General features: G+C 58.2%; 1 protein-coding gene across 1 annotated transcript; it reads right to left on the reverse strand.

Annotated features, from left to right (window-relative positions):
- Window positions 1-333: 333 nt before the first annotated feature.
- Window positions 334-13,027, reverse strand: GIPR (gastric inhibitory polypeptide receptor). Its single transcript, XM_078849966.1, has 13 exons — window positions 12,791-13,027; window positions 12,246-12,345; window positions 11,126-11,233; window positions 10,620-10,741; window positions 10,128-10,231; window positions 9,226-9,382; window positions 8,337-8,496; window positions 7,644-7,704; window positions 6,181-6,250; window positions 5,658-5,746; window positions 3,018-3,156; window positions 2,542-2,583; window positions 334-736 (listed from the first exon to the last, which is right to left on the reverse strand). Exons 1-13 carry the CDS (start codon window positions 12,845-12,847, stop codon window positions 368-370), a joined length of 1,578 nt encoding a protein of 525 aa, XP_078706092.1. The 5' UTR covers window positions 12,848-13,027; the 3' UTR covers window positions 334-367.
- Between the last annotated feature and the right edge of the window lie 7,102 nt (window positions 13,028-20,129).

Consider the following 20,129-nt stretch of genomic DNA (forward strand, 5'->3'; position numbering starts at 1 on the left):
AGGGGGCTTGGAGGGTGTGCTCACCTCAGGCCCATGGAGACATGCCTCTGCACTGACCCCAGCTGAATGTCCCCAGAGTCTCAGCAACAGCTGTGGGCCACAGTGGACTCATATGCGCCCACGTCATTTGTCCACGGGCACTCCAGGGGGGCACTGTGCCCTGCGGAAAGGATACCAGGTGGTGGGGGTTTGCTGGTCCTGCAGACCCTGTGCACCATGCCCCACCCCCAACACCCCCTTCCCTCCATCCCTAGTGGTTCAGTGACTGCTCCCCTGCCCAAGGCCGGGAAAGTCTGAAGGAGTCCACAACCCGGCTCCTCTCTCCTGGCCCCTGGGCCAGCAGGTGGGAAGGGCCCCGAGTTTGATTTTAGCAACAGCTCTCCGAGATCTTGTTGTCCCCAGACTCCCTGGCACCGGGGAGCAGCTCCTTGCCCCCCAGCCTGCCTGCTGGCTGCATCTGGACCGGGATGTAGCAGTAGGATTTGCTGCCCATGGTACCGGCGTAGGGGAGGCGATGCTGCTGGGAGCCACCCGTGGAGTTCTCCGAGCTGCAGTTGGAGTCCGCCTCGGCCCCCCTCTTCCCCGGGTGGCTGGGGCGCCGGGGGCAGCCCACCTCAGAGGCCTTGCCGTGCTGGCAGTGGCAGGACGGCCCGTGGCTGCAGCTGTGGCCATGTTTCTCCAGCAGGTCCGCACTCAGCTGGCACCTCTGCCACTTTCTCCTGATCTCAGACTGGACCTGGAGCAGGGCAGAGAAAAGGAGGTGGGAGGGGAGGGTCAGTTGATGCCCAGGGGACGGGATGAGACCCTTGGTTCATGAGGGGCAGAGGGAGACCATAGCAGTGCAAGAGGCTTCACACAAACCAGTGTGGGGTTAAATGATGGTGTGATATTGATATCCCACTGTGTCTTGTAAATGGAGAGAGAGCGAGCTGTACGCAAAGAAAGGGGTTCGCTATCAAAGGCCAGATCCCAGCTGGGGTCACAGAATCATGGAATCTCAGGGTTGGAAGGGACCTCAGGAGGTATCTAGTCCAACCCCCTCCTCAAAGCAGGACCAATCCCCAACTAAATCATCCCAGCCAGGGCTTTATCAAGCCTGACCTTAAAAACCTCTACGGAAGGAGATTCTACCACCTTCCTAGGTAACCCATTCCAGTGCTTCACCACCCTTCTAGTGAAAAAGTTTTTCCTAATATCCAACCTAAACTTCCCACACTGCAACTTGAGACCATTGCTCCTTGTTCTATCATCTGTCACCACTGAGAACAGTCTCTAGATCCATCCTCTTTGGAACCCCCTTTCAGGTAGTTGAAAGCAGCTATCAAATCCCCCCTCACTCTTCTCTTCTGCAGACTAAATAATCCCAGTTCCCTCAGCCTCTCCTCCTAAGTCATGTGCTCCAGACCCCTAATCATTTTTGTTGCCCTCCACTGGACTCTTTCCAATGTTTCCACATCCTTTTTGTAGTGTGGGGCCCAAAACTGGACACAGTACTCCAGATGAGGCCTCACCAATGCCAAATAGAGGCGGATGATCACGTCCCTCAATCTGCTGGCAATGCTCCTACTTATATAGCCCAAACTGCTGTTAGCCTTCTTGGCAACAAGGGCACACTGTTGACTCATATCCAGCTTCTCGTTCGCTGTAACCCCAGGTCCTTTTCTGCAGAACTGCTGCCGAGCCATTCGGTCCCTAGTCTGTAGCGGTGCATGGGATTCTTCTGTCCTAAGTGCAGGATTCTGCCCTTGTCCTTGTTGAACCTCATCAGATTTCTTTTGGCCCAATCCTCCAATTTGTCTAGGGCCCTCTGTATCCTATCCCTACCCTCCAGCGTATCTACCTCTCCTCCCAGTTTAGTGTCATCTGCAAACTTGCTGAGAGTGCAATCCACACCATCCTCCAGATCATTAATGAAGATATTGAACAAAACTGGCCCTGGGACCGACCCTTGGGGCACTGTGCTTGATACCGGCTGCCAACTAGACATGGAGCCATTGATCGCTACCTATTGAGCCCGACGATTTAGCCAGCTTTCTATCCACCTTATAATCCATTCATCCAGCCCACACTTCTTTAACTTGCTGGCAAGAATACTGCGGGAGACCGTGTCAAAAGCTTTGCTAAAGTCAAGTCAATGGGCCGTAGCTCCATTGGAGTCAACGGGGCCAGATCCCAGCTGGTGTAAATGAGCAGAGCTCCCTTGCAGTTCACCAGAGCTCTGCTTATTTACACCAGCTGAGGATCTGGACAAAATAGATCCACTTCAGCCCTGCAAAGGGGTCATCACTGAGACCACCAGCCCCTCTACCCCCCATAAATAATGCATCAGCTCCTGTGCAGTGCCTTGCCTGCACTCCCCAGCCCGGCTCTGCTGCCTGCTCCCCGTGGCATGCCTGCACCACGTGATCCCTCACCCACCACTCTCTGGGAAGGGCGCTGTCCCCCACCCTTTCACCCGGGAGCCAGCACTGCGGCGTGGGAAGGGTTAAGGGGAATCAGAAACGGCTTAGCCCCTGTTGGGGTGTGTCGGGGGGAACCTACCTCCTTGTTGACAAAGCAGTAGAGGATGCTCACCAGAAGACCCTGCAAGACAAGAGCAGATAAAGGCAGGGCTGGGCCCAGCTCCCCTGGGAGACACAAGGGGTGGAGAGGTGGGGTGTGGCTGCCTTTGGGGGACTCCATGCCCAGGCAGGATCCCATGGCTGCTCAGCGTAGAGCTGCCCTCGGCCGACTCCCTACTCAGCCAGCAGCACCTGTGCCCTGCAGGCCTCTGGGTGCCATGGGGCAGGGCTGACCCTACAGCGCCCCACATGGCTTGAGTGGGGGATGCTGGGGACACATCTCTGGCTAAGGGCCTCGGGCTAAGGGGGGCACCTGCAAACAATCCCCAGAGCTGAAGCCCAGCTGCTGCGTAGGGCATCCCGTGCCCTCACCCCCATCCCCCCGGGGCAGGGTGGCCCCGGCACCCCTCTGCCCCAGACCCCACCCCGCCAGCCCTGGGGGCCTCTGCTCCCTACCTGGAAGGAGCTGAGGAAGAGCTCAAAGAAGAGCTTGACGTAGCGCAGCGTGCCCTGGGCCTGCTCCTCCGTCACCAGGGCAAATACCACCTCATGGATGCCCAGCAGTGGAATCAGGGTCAGTGTCGACTTGGCTAACCTGGGAGAGAGCAATAGGGAAGCGGGGCAGTGAATTGCCCCCCTGCCAAGCCCCACAGCCATCCCCCGGGGACAATGCCAAGGGAACCAGCCCTGCCCCCAACTGAGCCCCCGCCCCGCTCCCTGCAGCACGGCGCCCCCTGCTGGGCCCCCGCCCCCCCCTGCAGCATGGCGCCCCCTGCTGAGCCCCCGCCCCCCTCTCCCTGCAGCACGGCGCCCCCTGCTGAGCCCCCGCCCCGCTCCCTGCAGCACGGCGCCCCCTGCTGAGCCCCCGCCCCCTCCCTGCAGCACGGCGCCCCCTGCTGAGCCCCCGCCCCCCTCCCTGCAGCACGGCGCCCCCTGCTGAGCCCCCGCCCCGCTCCCTGCAGCACGGCGCCCCCCCGCACCCCACTGGGGCATAGGGTCAGCACTGTCTGTGAAGGGAGAGCACCCTGAACTGAGCTCCTGTCTCACTCCCTGCAGCACAGTGCCCCATAGTGCCCCCCTGGTGCCAGCACTGACTGCCAGGGAAGAGTGCTGTGACGCTCGGTGCCTCAAAGCAGCACCCTGGAACCCCCACATTCACCACTGTGAGATGATTGTGATGTGTTTGGGCAATGCCTTGTGAGGTATCATTTTAAAAGCACCTCCCAGCTGGCGCCTGCATCCCTCACCCTCTCCTGCACCCCAACACTCTGCCCCAGCCTGGAGCCCCCCCCCCGCACCCAAACTCCCGCCCAGAAAGAAATTAATATCAAAGCGGTTCTAAGGTAAGAAATAGGCTATTTTGAATTAACTTAACTATATTCTACATATTTTAAGACTGAAATGTAACCACAGAACGGCTTTATGGTCATTAAAAGGCAAGTTTAGTCTAGCGTTAATAGCCTCGATGCCATAATTGTGCTCATTTTGTTTTAAATTAGGAAAAAGACTTGTATCCAGGGGCCCACAGGAGAGTTAATCCGGCCCTGACGCCAGTGGTTCTCAACCAGGGGCACATGTACCCCTGGGGGCACGCACAGCTTTCCAGGGGTCCATCAACTCATCGAGATGTTTGCCTCATTTTACAACAGGCTACACAAAAAGCGCAAGCAAAGTCAGCATCAACTAAAATTTCATACAGATGACGAACTTGTTTCTACTGCTCTATGTACTACACCCTGAAATGTAAGTACAATATTTATATTCCAGCGGATTTATTTGATAATTGTCTGGTAAAAAGGAGAAAGTCAGCAATTTGTCAGTATTAGTGTGCTGTGACACTTCTGTATTTTTAGGTCTGAATTTGTAAGCAAGCAGCTTTTAAGTGAGGTGAAACTTGGAGAACGCAAGACCAATCAGACTCCTGAAAGGGGTATAAAGTCTGGAAAGGTTGAAAACCACTGATGTACTCAAAGGAGACTGTCTGACCCCAATGTCACAGAAGGGACAGCTGGAAGAAAGTGTAAAAGAGGGACAGTGACATCGTCACTTGGCCTCTTCCCCCGCTCCCCTCATCTCAACACCTGGAAAATCGTCTGGAAGACAAAGACTTTGAACTGGGGAGATTGGTCCCAGGCTGGAAGGGAACCCAGTCTTTGTATTGAGGAGCTGTGAACTGCCTGTAACATCTGTTAGGGTTGAATCAAGAGACACTGTTTGATTCAAATCCTGCGTAGTTTGTTAAAGTTCGAATTTAGACTGCGTTTCTATTTTTATTTCTTAGGTAACCAACTTGGATCTCTCTGCCTGCTACCTATAATAATTTAAAATCTGTCTTTCTATAGTTAAAAAATCTGTTTTATATTTTACCTAGAACAGTGTGCTTTCGGTTGAAGTGCTCGGGAAATCTCAGCTCAGATTACAAAGGCTGGTGCTTGGCCACTTTCCTTTGACCAAGTGGCGAACTAATTAATGAGTTTGCACTGTCCAAGGGCGTCTTGAGCTGGTATATTTCCAGAGTGCCAGGCTGGGGTGACTGGCTGGTGCCTCTCTCTGTAGGATTCATGAGTGGCACAGGGAGCATTCATGCAGTTTGGTTGGGTGTAGGCTCCACAGGCTGGTGGCTGGGTGATCACGATGCCTGGAGGGGTTTTGCTGTTTGCCACTGGCATAGCTTTGTGTGACACTGCTGGGTGGACAGTTAAGGGGGCACCACGGTCCCACAGGTCCAGGTTGTACCACGGGGATCCCATCACAAGTGTCCCCTTGTGAGCCCCCACCCCACTCTGCAGCACAGCGCCCCCTAGTGCCCCACTGGAACCCTGGGGTCAGTACTGACTGCGAGGGGAGAGTGCCCCGAGTGAGCCCCCACCCCATCTTGTAGCACAGCGCCCCCTAGTGCCCCACTGGGACATTGAGGCCAGCACTGACTGCCGGAGAAGCGTGTCCCTAGTGAGCCCTTGCCCTGTTCCCTGGATTTGTCCCACTGCAAGTGGTACCACCTCACTTAGCTTGCCAGATCTAAGAGCCAGAGTCAATGCTGCTGCAGGGAGCCAGGGCGCCCAGCGGGGGGCGCCGCAAGGGGTAGCCCCTGCCTACCTGAACTTGTAGTCCGTGTAGCGCATCTGGTGAGCCCGGAGTTTGGAGACCAGGATCTTAATGATGCGGACAAATATGACAAAGTTAACCTGGGGGAGAGAGAGTAAGTTACCCGCAGGGAAGTCAGGGGGCACCACTCCCCACTGGTACCCTCTGCCCTGGGGATGGGCTGGGAGCCCCTGAAGCAGGGCTGGTGTTTCCATAGGGGAGGGACAGTGGTTCTTTATACATGGGGAGGAGAAAGCATCACCCCCCAGGTGCCAGCGTTCCCACCCCGCACCCCATAGTGCCGTGTGCTGGGCGAGACCAGGACTGGAGTAGCCGGGAGCTCTCCTCACAGCCAGAGCCCTCACCTTGCTCCCCACAGCGCCCCCTTCTGGGAGAGACTGGGAATGGAGAAGCCAGAAGTTCCCCCCACAGCCAGCGCCCTCCCCCTTCCCCACAGCACCCCCTGCTGGGCGAGACCAGGACTGGAGTAGCTGCCTCTTGGCTGTCTGAAGAACAGTGGGTGTTTGTAACTCACCAGGATGGCCAGCAGGATGGGGCAGCGGATAATCCACCAATAGGCCATGTTATCATTTCTCTCCCAGCACCTGGAAAACCAACTCACATCAAACTGGCTGGGAGGGAGGAACCTGCACAGCCAGGTAGGGTGGTGACAGGGACTTAGCAGCCTTCCAAGTGGCACCAATCTTCTCTCTCCCGCTGTGAGCACAGTTCTGTCTGTGACCCAGATCTGCTGAGGGCCGGCCTTTGCTCCCCACCAGTGCCAAAGAATTTAAGGACAGAAAGGGCCACCAGATCATCCGGCCTGAGCTTCTGTGAGCACCCACCACTAAACCCCACCCAGCTGCCCCCGCCCCAAGCCCGACAACCTGCGTTAGATCAAAGTATTACAGCCCCCAGGAGACTAAACGCTCATGGGCCACAGGCAGAGAACAGCAGGGACCGATGGGCATGGGGGTCCTGCCAATGTCAGGGGACTGATTGGGCAATCCATGCCCCACACTGCACAGGAAGGGGAAAAAGTCTCCCAAGGCCACAGCCAGTCTGACCTGGGGGCAAATTCCTTCCACACCCCAAATCCGACCCTGATCAAGAACCAGCCAGCCAAGCACCTGCGAGGGAATTCTCGGCGTCGCCCTGAGCCACCCAGTCCAGGGTCCCATCGCCAGCTATCTACATGATGCTTCAGAGGAAGGAGACTAAAAAACCCCAAATCCAGAATCCACCGGGGGGAGGGGGGAAATCAGGTGGCTGGAGCCAGTGGTTCTCAACCAGGTTTCAGGGGGTCCGCCAAGCATGGTCAGCATTTGACTCATTAGGACCCGGGGCAGAAAGCCGAAGTCCCGCCATGCAGGACTGCAAGAAAAAGGTCGAGAACCCCTGGCTGGAGCACGTAAGAGCCTCGGACCTGTTACTCGTGCTGGCTAGCAGAATTAGCCCGTTCGCTGAGACACCAGAGGGCTGGGTCAAGCCCTCCAAGCGACGCTCACGTGTGGAGCTGGGGTCGCAAAGTGCTGTAAATGCAGCGAGGTCACACGCTCACGTTTACATGGGTGTGGAGCAGGGGTGGGGAAACCGGCGCCCGTCTTGGGCTGGAGTCGCTCAGGGCGTTTGAGTCGACATGGGGTTTTGGACAAGACGTGACTTTTCCATCAAAATGGAAATATTCGTTTTTAGCCAATTTCCCCCCTCGTGTTTTTGGCAACTGAAGGCTGAGAAATTTTGGCTGAAATCCTAAGCTCGTTCCTTTTTTAAACATCAGGGTTTGGATTTTCGACGAAAACCTGGACGTTTTTGAAGAAAACAAAAAACGGATTTTTAAACTTTTCCCCTCAAAATGTTTCCTGGCACCAAACCCCTCGTTTCCCGCCCTGCTCCCCGGAGACTCCTCTGACAAGGTCACCCCAAGTTTGAGGATTTCCAAGCACTTTCTTTCTGTGCTGGACCCCAAGCTGGAGAGATTTCGCTGACCGGACTTACTGGTTGTTTTCATAGAGGTATCTGATGATCACCCAGGGAATGACAAACAGGATGGGGGCTCCTAGATGGACAGACAGACGCAGCAGTTAGGGTTTTGTTCTCCAGCCCCACCCGCGAGATTTCCCCCTGTGTACAGCGTCATGCACTCTAGGATTTTCCCTCTCCTCTCCGGTGGGCGCATCTCTGCCACGGGTACGAGTGCTAGTGGAGACAGGACTCCGGCGCGTTACCCACCGGGATGCCTCGACCTGCTGTGAAACACCACAGGAGTTGTGGGTGGAGTCCCACGCTGCCCTTGGCAGTGGAGCGGGGCCAGGCTGGGGCAAGCATCTAAAGGGGATCCTTTCAGGGGGCTGCCGGATGCAGACGTACCCTGGGGTCCTTTCCAGCTCCCAGCCTGCGCTGCCTAGGGCAGTGGTGGGCAACCTGCATCCCACGGACCACTCGCGGCCCATCAGGGTCATCCACTGGCGGGCCGTGAGACAGTTGTTTACATTGACCGTCCGCAGGCATGGCCGCCCACAGCTCTCAGTGGCTGCGGTTTGCTGTTCCCGGCCAACGGGAGCCGTGGGAAGCAACGCGGGCTGGCCGCCACTGGCCTAGGATCACCAGAGGGGTCTTCCTATGTCCCGGCCAGCACTGCAGTACCTCCGCCACGCCCCTTCCCGGCCGTGCCCGCGCGGCCCCACTCACCCCATCCGACAAGCAGGTAGCCCACAAAGCAGCTCTCCTCCGAGATGGCCATCAGCACAAGCAGGTTGCGGAGGTAGAGTCCTTCCACCAGCAGCCAGTAGTAGTTGGCCCCCACGCAGTACTGGGTCAGGACCTGAGCCAGGCGGCAGCCGGCAGCAGCCTGAGCTCCCGGGGAAGCGGGGAGAGGAGCAGAGAGAGGGAGGGAGAGATGGGAATGCTGGAGGGTGGCGGATGGAGGAGCCCCGTCAGGTCACAGCCAGCCCATCCTCGCTCGGGGCAGGGGCGTCCCCTACAGTCAGTCCCCCCATGGCTTGGCCCAGATTCTCATGGGATGGGCTCCCAGCCCTTCCTCTGGGGAGCAACTCCCCTGCCCCACAGATTTTCGAGTCAGGAAGCTTTGCCCAGAATCCAGCCTCAGTTTCCCTATACTGCCTTTCGTCCCATCGTTCAGAGTAATTCCCCTTCCTCTGTGGTGGGGACACTCTACGGATACGCAGGTGGATCCCTCCCACCCCTGGATTACCTCGCTGATCCCACGCCTAACCCCACTGCCCACGGTGCCTGTTGGGAGTGGGTCAGCCTGGGGCCAGGTCCCCAGCTGGTGTAAACGGGCCAGAGCTCCACTGGGGCTGGATCACAGCTGACGCGGCTCCAGGAATTTCAATGCTGATTTAAGCCAGCTGGGATATGGCCCAGACTGCCTAGCTGCTGATCTTGGGGGTCCCTGGGCTTTCACCCCCGATGTACGGGGTGCTCCCTGCAGTGCCCTGCTTGGAGGTAGGGATTCCCCCCAGCCCCACCTCCCCAGGGTCAGAAAGGGGCTCAGCTGGCTGGATCGGCCCCCTCTGGGAGTGAAGCTGCTGGAGCCATGCCCAGGGCCGGGCAGTACCTGGTCTCCGAGGAGATGGAAGAGCTCCCCTTCGTGCTGCAGGTCTTTGGAGAAGCGCACGCGGAGCAGGGCGTCCCGGGTGAGGATGGAGACGGCCCGCAGCATGAACGAGAGGAAGAGGTTCACGTGGATGTAGTTGCGGGTACACCTCAGCTTCCTGCAGAGGGGGTGGGACCACCAGTCAGGGGGGTGGGGGGGCTGCCTAGGGCTGCATGGGCAGCTGCACTCCAGCATTGAAACGAATCAGCTGTGGCCGTCTACACCGAGCCCCTGCAAGCCTCACCGGGCACTGACCCCGGGCCGGGCCCTTACGCCGAGGGAGCCGTGCAGCCAGCCCTCGAGGGAGCCGTGCACAAGCACTGAGCCAGCGTATGAAGACAGCTGGACTGCACAGCGCCGGGCTCTGTGCATCACGTAACCCAGCGCTGGGGCCCTGGGCATGACGCCGACTAAGCAGGAGTGAAACTGGCCAACGCCAGAAACGGACAGCCCCAGTAACTAAAAATCAAGAGGAGCCATCCAGGCCTGATCCCAGTCTCGCTCACTCCGGTTTTATACTGGGCAACTCTGCAGGCCCGGCTCCATGCGCCCCATCCACACGGAGCAAACCAAGAGCAAATGGAGCGTCAAACAGGAGTGACTCCTCCAGTAAAGGGAGTGTCAGACTGGGGACCGGCACCCCATCAGGCCCAAATCCAGGATCAGGCCCTTCATCACTAAAGGAAACTTGCTTTTTTACTAGGCAGACAGTACAAATGAAACCCAATGGGTCCGTACCCTGCCCTGCGACCTGGGTGCAAATCCCGAATGACCTCAGTGCATGACCATCTGCACTTCCTCAAGAGCCACTGACATCAGGATCTGGAGCATGAACTCCATCATGCCCATCGGCTCTGCCATACCTGAAAGCCAGGAGCAGCACCAGGGCGAGCAGCAGAGAGACCAGCGAGAGGGAGTAGCCCACAGTGTACATCAGCCGGAACTGCTCCAGGAGCCGCACCTGCTTCTGCAAAGGGACGCGGTGGAGGGTCAGGTCCAGGCTCCTTGCCCCTTCCTTCGACCCCTCCCTCCGCCCCACCCCGGCCACTCGGAGCATTTACAGGGGAGGGCGCCCCCTGCTGGGACAATCAGGGACTGGCACAGGCATTGATCTGCAAACTGAGAGCGGGGCCCCAGGTGCCGGCTCCTTCCGTCCAGCGCCGCATCCAGCCAACAGATCCCTCCGGCGCTGGAGGGACAGAGCCAGCAGGAGCTCGGAGGGAATCTGGCTCAGGAGGGAGCTGGAGGCTGGGTTGGGAGCAGCAGGAGAGAAAGCCGCGTAGCTGGGGAGCTGGGACTGGAGGGCTGAGAGCCAGGCTGGGAAGCAGCAGCCTGTGGCTGGCAGGGGCACTGACCTGGAAGGGGTGTTCTGTGCTGAGATCCTCGCACTGCGAGTGGTCCCTCCAGGGCAGCCCCGACTCGTCCGTCACCCACTGGCCAGCCGGGCCGCAGAGCCGCATTACGAACCCGCCACGAACTGCCGGGGAGGAGACCAGAGGGAGCCAAGTGGCAGGCGGGGCGGGTCAGCCACAGCCATGCCACCACCGCCCACAGAGGTCCCCCGCCCTGCCCTTAAAGTGGCCCCTGCAGCCTCCGTAATGGGGGTGTGGGGACGCAAAGGTTAACATCCCCATACCCTGCGTGGGCCTGAGCTCGGAGCTGACACCCGCAGGCCTGGCCCTCTGCAAAGCAGCCCCAGGCCCCTACCCTGGAGCCCCACCAGCATGTAGCTAAGATCAGCATCGGGCCCCGTAGCTCAGGGATGGCTTCCACCCAGGAGGCAGGTCCCAGCAGGCGGCCCGAGGGGGTGGGCGGGGAAGAGAGTGTGGCTGCAAGGAGCCCCGGAGGAAGGGATATTTACCGTGGTGATGCCAGGGCAGGTACCATGGGCAGGGCACCATGGCGGTGGTGTTGGGCAGCGTGTCCCTCCAGCAGGCGTACATGTCGAAGGTCCGGTTACACACCAGGCCTGGGAGGGGACGAAGATAAGAGGCTGTTTAAAAGACTCGCACGTCACAGAGCCGGGCAAACGCCAGGCACGGAGGCCTGGGCAGCCGCAGCCGCACATGTGCAAATCACATTCACACATGTGTGACCCATGCACAGCAAGCGGGCCTAAACGACCACAGACATGGGCAAGTCACGCCATAGGCGCCAACTCCGGGGGTGCCCCGGGGCTCAAGCACCCACAGAAAAAAACCAGGGGTCAGCACCCACCAGCCACAGTGGCTCTGGCCCGGGAGCTGGCCATTGATCAGCTGTTCAGCAGGCACAGGGGCCAGCCGCGAATCAGCAAGTAGCTGGCGGGAGGCACTCAGGTTGGGGGGCAGAAAGGAGCGAGTGGCGGGAGGGGGGACCTCCGGGAAAGGGGCAGAGCAGGGGCGGGAAGAGGTGGAGGGAGAGGGGGTCACGGAGGAAGAGGCCAAGTGAGGGCGGGGCCTCCAGGCGGAGTGGGGGCAGAGCACCCACCGGGAAAAACCACAGTCAGCGCCTGTGAGTCACGCGCACGTGTGTAAACCACACACACAAACTCACCTACACAAATATGTGCAAATCATGTGCACGTGTGCAACTCACACACACAAACTTCCCTCTGCAAACACAGACACGTGCAAATCACATGCAGGTGTGCAAACCACACACCCACAAACGCCTCTGCACACACAGACACACACAAATCACACACACGCATAGAAACGCACTTGCACAGCCATCCCCATCCAGGCAGCTCCCCCAGGCACATGCCAGCCACACGCGTGCACACGCAAAAGAGGGTACACACACAGACACGACACTCAGGCATGCACGTGGGTCACACCAGCACACTATCCCATGGAAGCACACACAACGTGGGTTCGCAAACATGGCAGCACGTGCCGAGAGGAGGAGCTGGGATGCATGAGCGAGTGCCAGGTGCATTCATGAGACCCGCTGGCCCCCACCCCAGCCCCAGCCCAGGAGGAACAACCCGCTCCTCTCACCTGCGGGATACGGCTCCTCGGCCATGCTGCGCTCACAGTCCTGCTGGTACTGCCTCCAGGCCGCAAATGTATCCTTGGCTGACTTCTCTGAGGAGCTCGCCTGCAACGGGATTGGAGTCAGGGCAAAGGGCTCGGGGCGCAGCCGGGTCCCTGTTCCCCTGAATAGACTGCAGCCCAAGGGCTCACGTGGGGGAAAATACAATTCCTGGATACTCCAGTCCCAGCCTCTCCCAGCAGGGGGAGCTGTGGGGAGCGGGGCAGGAGCTGGATGTGCGGGGAGCTCCCGGCTACGCTAGCCCCAGCCTCTCCCAGCAGGGGGCACTGTGGGGTGGGGGGGCGCTGGCGGCGGGGGAGCTCCCAGCTACTCCAGCCTCGGTCTCACCCTGTAGGGGGAGCTGTGGGGAGTGGGGCAGGAGCTGGCTGTGGGCCGCCTCTCCCAGCTGCGGTGGGAACTGAGATGGAACAACGGGGGTCTGAGGTGCTGCCTGGGGGGGGCACTGAGCTGAGCGCCAGCCGTGGGGGGGGGCACTGGGGCACAGTCTCACCTCCACTGTTCCCTGGAGCGTCGCAAGCAGCAGGAAGAGAGTAAGAGGCTTCCACATGCTTCGGCGGCAGTGCAGACATGAGGCCAGCGAGCGGCATCCGGCTCAGGGATCCTGCAGGCGCTGGCAGCTGTCTCTGTCCCTCTCCAGCGGAGCTGGGGTGCACCCGGGGAGAGGCGCCCTAGGGAGAAGCAGCCAACCCAGGGATGGATTGGCAATGGGGCTCCCTGCTGGTCTCAACTGCAGAGCAGAGGCCAGGGCACCTGTCCCCCTCTCCAACAGATCTCCCATCGGAAAAGCCGGGAGCTCTGCCCTCCCGGCCCTCAAGCAGAGGGATCTGATGCCACGGGGATGGACACAGATAGATCCCACCCTCAAGCAGGGCTCTCACCCCCTCTGCTTCCCCCCGCCCTCCTGAGCAGGACCTGGTTCCCGTGAGAACCTGCAGGCAGCAGCAGCTGGTGGGAAGGGACTATTTATAGGGCACATTAGACGTGTCGTCCTGCTGCGATCCAGGGCCCTGACGGAGTGAGCCGGGTTCGGGCGGGTGGGAGGTTCAGCAGGGAGCCCGGGATAAATACAGCGCCTGAGACCTGACAGTGGGAGGAAGCTCCCCGGAGGGAGGGAGATCGGGGCAGGGAAGTGTCTCCAGTACACTGTCCACAGACAGGCCTGGGGGCAGTGGAGCAGGCCGCTTCTACAGGGGGCAACAATAAGGGGTTTTCCTCCCAGTCTATAGGGTTTCGGAGGACCATCCCGATATAAGGGGCTTTGTCTTATATAGGCAACTATGCCCCCCCCCCAAAAAAAAGTGTCCCGATTTTTCACACTTGCTATCTGGTCACCCTAATAAGGTTCCTGAGATGCAGCCACCTCTGGGGTGGGGCACAGGAGCTGCTCAACCGCTGTCCTGCAGCCCAGTTGAGGACAGGATGCGAAGACTCTTGTCTCCTGTTGAAACTGCAGCAGGCAGGAATTTCGTTACCCACCCGCACCCTTCTCGGAACAGCTGCGTTTCCTGGTGCCAGGGAAGCTCACACCGATTGGGAGGTGTCGATGGGCCATTGACCCCCAGCCCCCGGTGCCGCTCCCCTCCGCTGCCCCAACAAGAGACCAGAGGGTCTTTGCCCCAGAGTGGATGGCGTTGATGTAACCATGGTTTCCATGGTGCTGGGGGGCCCTGGGGCCCCAGAGCGGAAAGCTGCTCTCTCCCCCCAGCTCCCTGTGGGGGGACGCAGGCCTAAAGAAAGAGCCAACCCCAGCCTGGCATCACTGTCCCCGACCAACCCTCCCTTCTGCCCTCCCCCCCCCGCCGCATGGGCCAGAAGCTCCCTCAGCTCCCAAGCCGATAAGCCCATCCCAGTCCTGAGTTCGCCAGACCTCAGCTTCCCCGTGCAAACCCTTCCCTGGCTTCTTCGCGCTCCCAAGGCATTGTTAGCCTGACGGGGCTGACCTGGGGGGCAGGTCCAGGGGAACATCTCCTTCTAGGCCACTTGTCTTACTTCTTCCCTAGTACTGGCGGATGGGGCCCGTGGTTGGGCCTGGGAGTCAGGACTCCTGGATTCTGTCCCGGGCTCTGGGGTCCACTGGTTGGAGCGGGAGGGCTGGGAGTCAGGACACCTGGGTTCTGTCCCTGGCTCTGAGAGGGGTCTAATTAATTGAGTAGCAAATTCCCACTGGTCTTGTCCTGTAACAACCCTGCCTCTTGGCAAAGGCCTGGAAATAATGCTAGAAAAATGAATCCCAGAGGAAATCCAGACAGTGTCAGACCCACAAGTGTGTGGGGGATGGAGATTTGAACCCTCACCCTTCAGCAGCCAAGGCACAATCCCCTACAGCCTGAGTGAGGGTTGCTGCCTGGCCAGCTTTGCCTAGCCCTTTTCGGGGGTAGCTGTGCTGGGAAATTGGTACGGTGTCCAGCGCCAGCTGGACGAGCTCAGAACCGCCCCAGACGCCCTGGGGCTTTGCACCTCAAAGGAGGCGGCCCTTGCAGAGCTGACTCCTCCAGCTCTGGGTCAGCAGCAGGTGTTGCCCTGGCTGAGGGCTGGGAAGCCAGGGTATTACACAGGCGGACTCCCCCAGGTTCTGCCCCACGGTTACCAGGTCCCCCCACCCCAGGGTGCGCTGACTGGGGCTGACGCCCCCTGTGGGAGAGAAGCAGCTCTCCAAGTGGTTGGGATGTCAGGTGAAGCTCTAGTACTGTGGTTTTGAAACTTTTTTCATTTGCGGACCCCTAAAAATATTTCAGATGGAGGTACGGAAATCTTAGACACAGTGTCTGCGGACCCCAGGTTGAAAACCACTGCTCTAAAGGGATCAGATGCCCTAGGGGGTGGGAAAACCAAAGACCCTCTGTGCCCCACGCATGTGACCACAAAGTCTGGCCCCTGCTAGTCCCTCTGGTGCAGACACCAGGATATATCACTACGGCTGGGGAAGGGAATGGCACATCCTGGGGCTTGGGCGGGAGAGGCCCTGGGTGTCGCTGTCTGAGATTCAGGACACACGGGGAGCGTCACAGCTGGCCTTGGACTTTGCTCCCGGGATAGGCTGATGAGATGCAGCGGGTGGGTGGGGCTGCCTGGGATATGCAGACACGGGGGACCCAGACCTGCCCAGAATGCCCATGGAGAAAGCACCAAAGGCTGCTGGAAACCTGGTGGTGAGGGAACTGGCCCCACTTGGGCTGACAGTGGGGTTTGAACCTGCAACCCCCTGTGCTGAATACCCTGCTGCAGAACTGAAGAGCCAAGCCCCAGAGTTGGCTGCTAGAGCTGACCCAGAAACAGTGCAGCAGCCACACGTGGGGAGGCAAAGACCCTCTTCCCCTCGTGTGGGCCACGCCAACCCCCCCAGTGTCTGTCCTGTGGAAACCTGGAGTCAGGGCAGCCCTGGGATGCCTGGGCCAGGTGTGGGCTGTTGGGGATGCAGGGACGGCAGCAGGGAGAATACCCAGAGCAGTGGCTATATGGCTGCTTCTCCTTGGAACCAAGGACCGGGGAGCTCAAGTCTGGTAAGAACCAGCCCCGGACCCTGGGCCCCTGCGGAGGGTCATTCAGACAAGCAGAAGGAGTCGTGACCCATGGAGGCTGGCTGGGGAGCAGGGGGCCTCCCTGGACAATGGCCCATGACACGAGCACCATGCACACAGCAAAGAAACTCCTGTCTCCTCTTGCCCTATGGCACGCTGCGAGCCCCTCTCCGCCGGGGATCCCAAAGCACTTTGCAAAGGTTAAGGGCACCCCAGGGAGTCAAATGGGGATAAACTGGCCAGGAATAATGGAGGCTGGAAAGGAGATGGGTTCTAACCATCAGAGGAGGGAGAGCCTGGGTCAGCCTCCTCATAGCAGTAGCAGGGGGCAAACTCCTAACCTAGCTTGGAGATGGCTCTTGATCAGTCTCCAACTTGGACTCTGTGGCATGGCTCCCCAGAGTCCCAAAGGCTGGATCTCCTGAGGGCTGTCAGCATCTTGGGGAATTTCACCAGGTCAGGGTCATTATCCCTGTTGTACAGCTGGAGATACCGAGGCACAGAGAGGGCGTGTGGTTTGCTGCGGTCCCACGGCCTCTGAGAGTACCAGTGCTGGGATTAGCCTCTGGACTGTCCTGACTGCCAGGGAGGTGATCTAACCACAGGCCCCACTGCCCCATGCTTGAGCAAGGAGTGGCAGAAAGTGCTTGGGTGAAAAGGGATCAACGAGAGTTGAGCAAAGGGGTCCCGGTGAGTGCGCTCCAGGTCAGAACCCACCAGCAGAGCCAGCCAGCTGATGGCTCTATGTCAATGGGCTTTGCTGCAACATGTAACCTATGTACAGCCCCAGATACCACAGACAGACAGCAGGGTATGTATGGGGATGGAGAGATTGATAGGTGTATATGAGGATGAATGAAAGATAGATGGATAGATGGGTGTGGATGGAGGTGGACGGACAGAAGTGTATGGGGTGGATGGGTGAATAGATAGATGTGTAAGGAGATGGATGGGCAGACGGATGTATGATAGATAGATGAGCATGGATATGGATGGATGTGTTTGTGCAGGGATGGATGCATAGATAGATGTGTAAGGAGTTGCATGGATGGGTGTATATGGAGATGGATGGACAGATGAATGGATGGTGTGTATGGGGTTGGATGCATGGATAGGTGTGTAAGAAGATGAATGGATGGATGGACAGATGTATATGGGGATGCATGAATAAATGGATGGGTGTATAAGGAGATGGATGGACAGGTACATATGGGGATGGATGGATGGACAGAGGTGTATAGGGATGGATGGATGGATAAATGGATGGTTGTATATGGAGATGGACAGGTATATAAGGGGATGGGTGGATGGATGGGTGTATATGGAGATGGATGGATGGACAGATGTGTATGGGGATCGATGGACAGGTACATATGGGAATGGATGCATGGATAGATGGATGTGTATGGGGATGGATGGATAAATGGATGGGTGTATATGGAGATGGATGGACAGGTAGATCTGGGGATTGATGGGTGGGTGGATGAATGGATGGACAGAGGTGTATGGGGATGGATGAATAAATGGATGGGTGTACAGGGAGATGGATGGACAAGTCCATGTGGGGATGGATGGATGGATGGATGTGTATGGAGATGGATGAATAAATGGATGGGTGTATAAGGAGATGGATGGGCAGGTCCATGTGGGGATGGATGGATGTGTATGGCGATGGATGGATAGATAGATAGATAAGGAGATGGATAGACAGGTTCATGTAGGGATGGATGGATGGATAGATGTGTATGGGGATGGATGAGTAAATGGATGGGTGTATAAGGAGATGGATGGACAGGTACATGTGTGGATGGATGGATGGACAGAGGTGTATGGGGATGGATGAATAAATGGATGGGTGTATAAGGAGATGGATGGACAGGTCCATGTAGGGATGGATGGATGTGTATGGGGATGGATGAGTAAATGGATGGGTGTATAAGGAGATGGATGGAAGTCCTAATGCCCAATCCTGTGCTTTAACCCCTAGACATTACTTCTCCTCTTAGGCCCCCACCATTGAGGAGATGGCAGTGGAGGAAATCAGCCACAGGAGCAGCATGGAGCCAGACATGCAGACCGGCTGCTCCATGTTCCCATCTAATCAATCACCCGCCAGCTCCCCGGACACTGTGCAATAATATTTACTCAGCTAAAAGCCACGGGGAAGCTAAAAAAATCAGTGTTAACTTCTCAGCGTCTCCCAGCACCCGGCCACTCGCGTCAGAGTAGGGGGAGGTACAAGGGGGGGCAGGGATGGGGGCGCTGGGAACCCGGGAGAGAGAGAGACCAATTCCCCCTCACCCTAACCGCCAGCTCCTTCTAAAGGATCAGAGCCGTCAATCTCCAAGGGAGGAATCCTGCCCAGTCCCCTCCCCTGGGAAACAAGGGGGCGCTCGGGCCAGAGTCTAGTCCAGCCCTTAGAGCCCCTCTCACACCAAGGCCTGGTGGTGGAAGTCTCCTTCCCCCCTCCCCATTCCATATGTGAAGATCCCCAGCTCCCAGCCAAATCACTCAGCCATGTGTTGGGGGTGAAGGATTGGCAATGTGGTCTGGGGGGACAGGACACTGCACAGAGAGTCAGGACTCCTGGGTTCTACTCCAGGAGGGGAGTGGGAACTAGTAGTCAGAGCAGGGGGGGCTGGGAGCTGGGACTCCTGGGTTCTATTCTGAGGTCTGGGAGGAGAGGGGTGGTCTAGTGGGCAGAGCAGCGGGGGCTGGGTGCTAGGACTCCTGAGTTCTGTTCCCAGCTCTGAGGGGGACTTCTGCTCTGGTCTCAGTCTCTTTCATACACATGGCTCGTTGCCTGAACCCTGGCCAGCCCAGCTTTGCCTCCCATGTTGGCCCCCTGGCAGAGCCGTGTTCTGCGGCTACCATTCTCCTCATTTATAAACTAAATAAAAACATTCTGATTTGATTAAAAAGCCCAGCTGCAATTGGGAATGGGAGCCAAGCACTGAACACTCCCCTGCCCAGCCCTGGGCACCCATCCCCATTATACCAATGGACAGCAAAGGCCAGGAAGCTGAGCAGGGGCTTGATTCTGCTCTGGACCAGATTCTGGTGTGAAGCCAGAGGAACTCCATTGACTACAAGGTAAAGGCTTTATTCTAGTCTCTCTTGCGGGGTCTGAGCCCCTCTCTCGGCATTTGGGTGTGTGCCAGGATCTGGGGGACCCTGCCCCTCTGGAGGGATATGACCCCCCATGCCTACCCCGTGAGCTGGGATAGTCAGGTTTTGGCAGTGAATTCTAATCTGTTCTAATCCCACCCGGTGGCCGGCACTGGGTGACAGCCCCAAAGAAGGCCAGGCTCATCCAAGGGGCAAGCTTTCCACACCTGTGCCCCCCCAGCCCCTGCCAGCATGCCTCCTCATGGCACACAGGGTCGGGGCCCAGATGGGGACACTGGGTTTGAAGAGCCTCCATCCCCCATTCTTCAACCCTCCCCACCCCCCGCCAGCCAGTCCCCCCAACCCCTCAGCCGTGGCTCTTGCCCATAAATGGCAGCTCCCTTTTCTGGAAGTGCACCCCTTTAAACTAAACACCAGTGGGGCCCAACCCAGATCTCATTGCCCTGCAGTAGCATGGCTTGTGTCAAGGGAGCAATTGTGGACCGATTGTGGACCGGAGCCAGGGGAAGCTGATGGAAGAGTTCATCTCCACCCTGGGGAGAGCCACCATCCAAAACTTGATTAAGCCCCATGTGAAATGAGATCAGCATCTGAACTGACCTCCCCATATGCAGAGATGAGAATCCGGGTGGCCCCTGCTGGAAAGGGGGATCCAGATCCAAACTGACCATGGACAGAGACCAGAATCTGGATTGATCCTTGTATACACAGGCCAGGCTCCAGAGAGCCTTGTCTGGAAACAGGGATCCGGATCCAAACTGACTTGTACAGAGACCAAAATCCGGATTGATCCCTGTGTACACAAGCCAGAATCCAGATTGATCTCTGCTACAGAGACCAGAGTCCGGATTGATCCCTGTGGACACAGACCAGATTTCTGATGCCCCCTGCTGGAAATGGGGATCTAGATCCAAACTGACCCATACACAGAGACCAGAATCCGGATTGATCCCCGGGACACAGACCAGATTCCAGATGGTCCCCTAATGTGACCTAGTATCTCTGAGGTCCCTGGGCTGGATTTAGCTCTGCTAAAGAGACACGGGTGGGAGCGCAGACAGCCCGAGCCCTGCTAACCCCCTAGAGCCCTGCAGAAGCGATCCCGCTGCCCGGGCCCAATCCAGCGCCCCTCGAACTCCCCAGCGCCCCCCGGCTTCTCGGCGACCCCCGAACTCCACAGCG

Source organism: Lepidochelys kempii, chromosome 23 (genome assembly GCF_965140285.1).
Source record: "Lepidochelys kempii isolate rLepKem1 chromosome 23, rLepKem1.hap1, whole genome shotgun sequence".
In the NCBI taxonomy this organism is placed as follows: Eukaryota; Metazoa; Chordata; order Testudines; family Cheloniidae; genus Lepidochelys; species Lepidochelys kempii.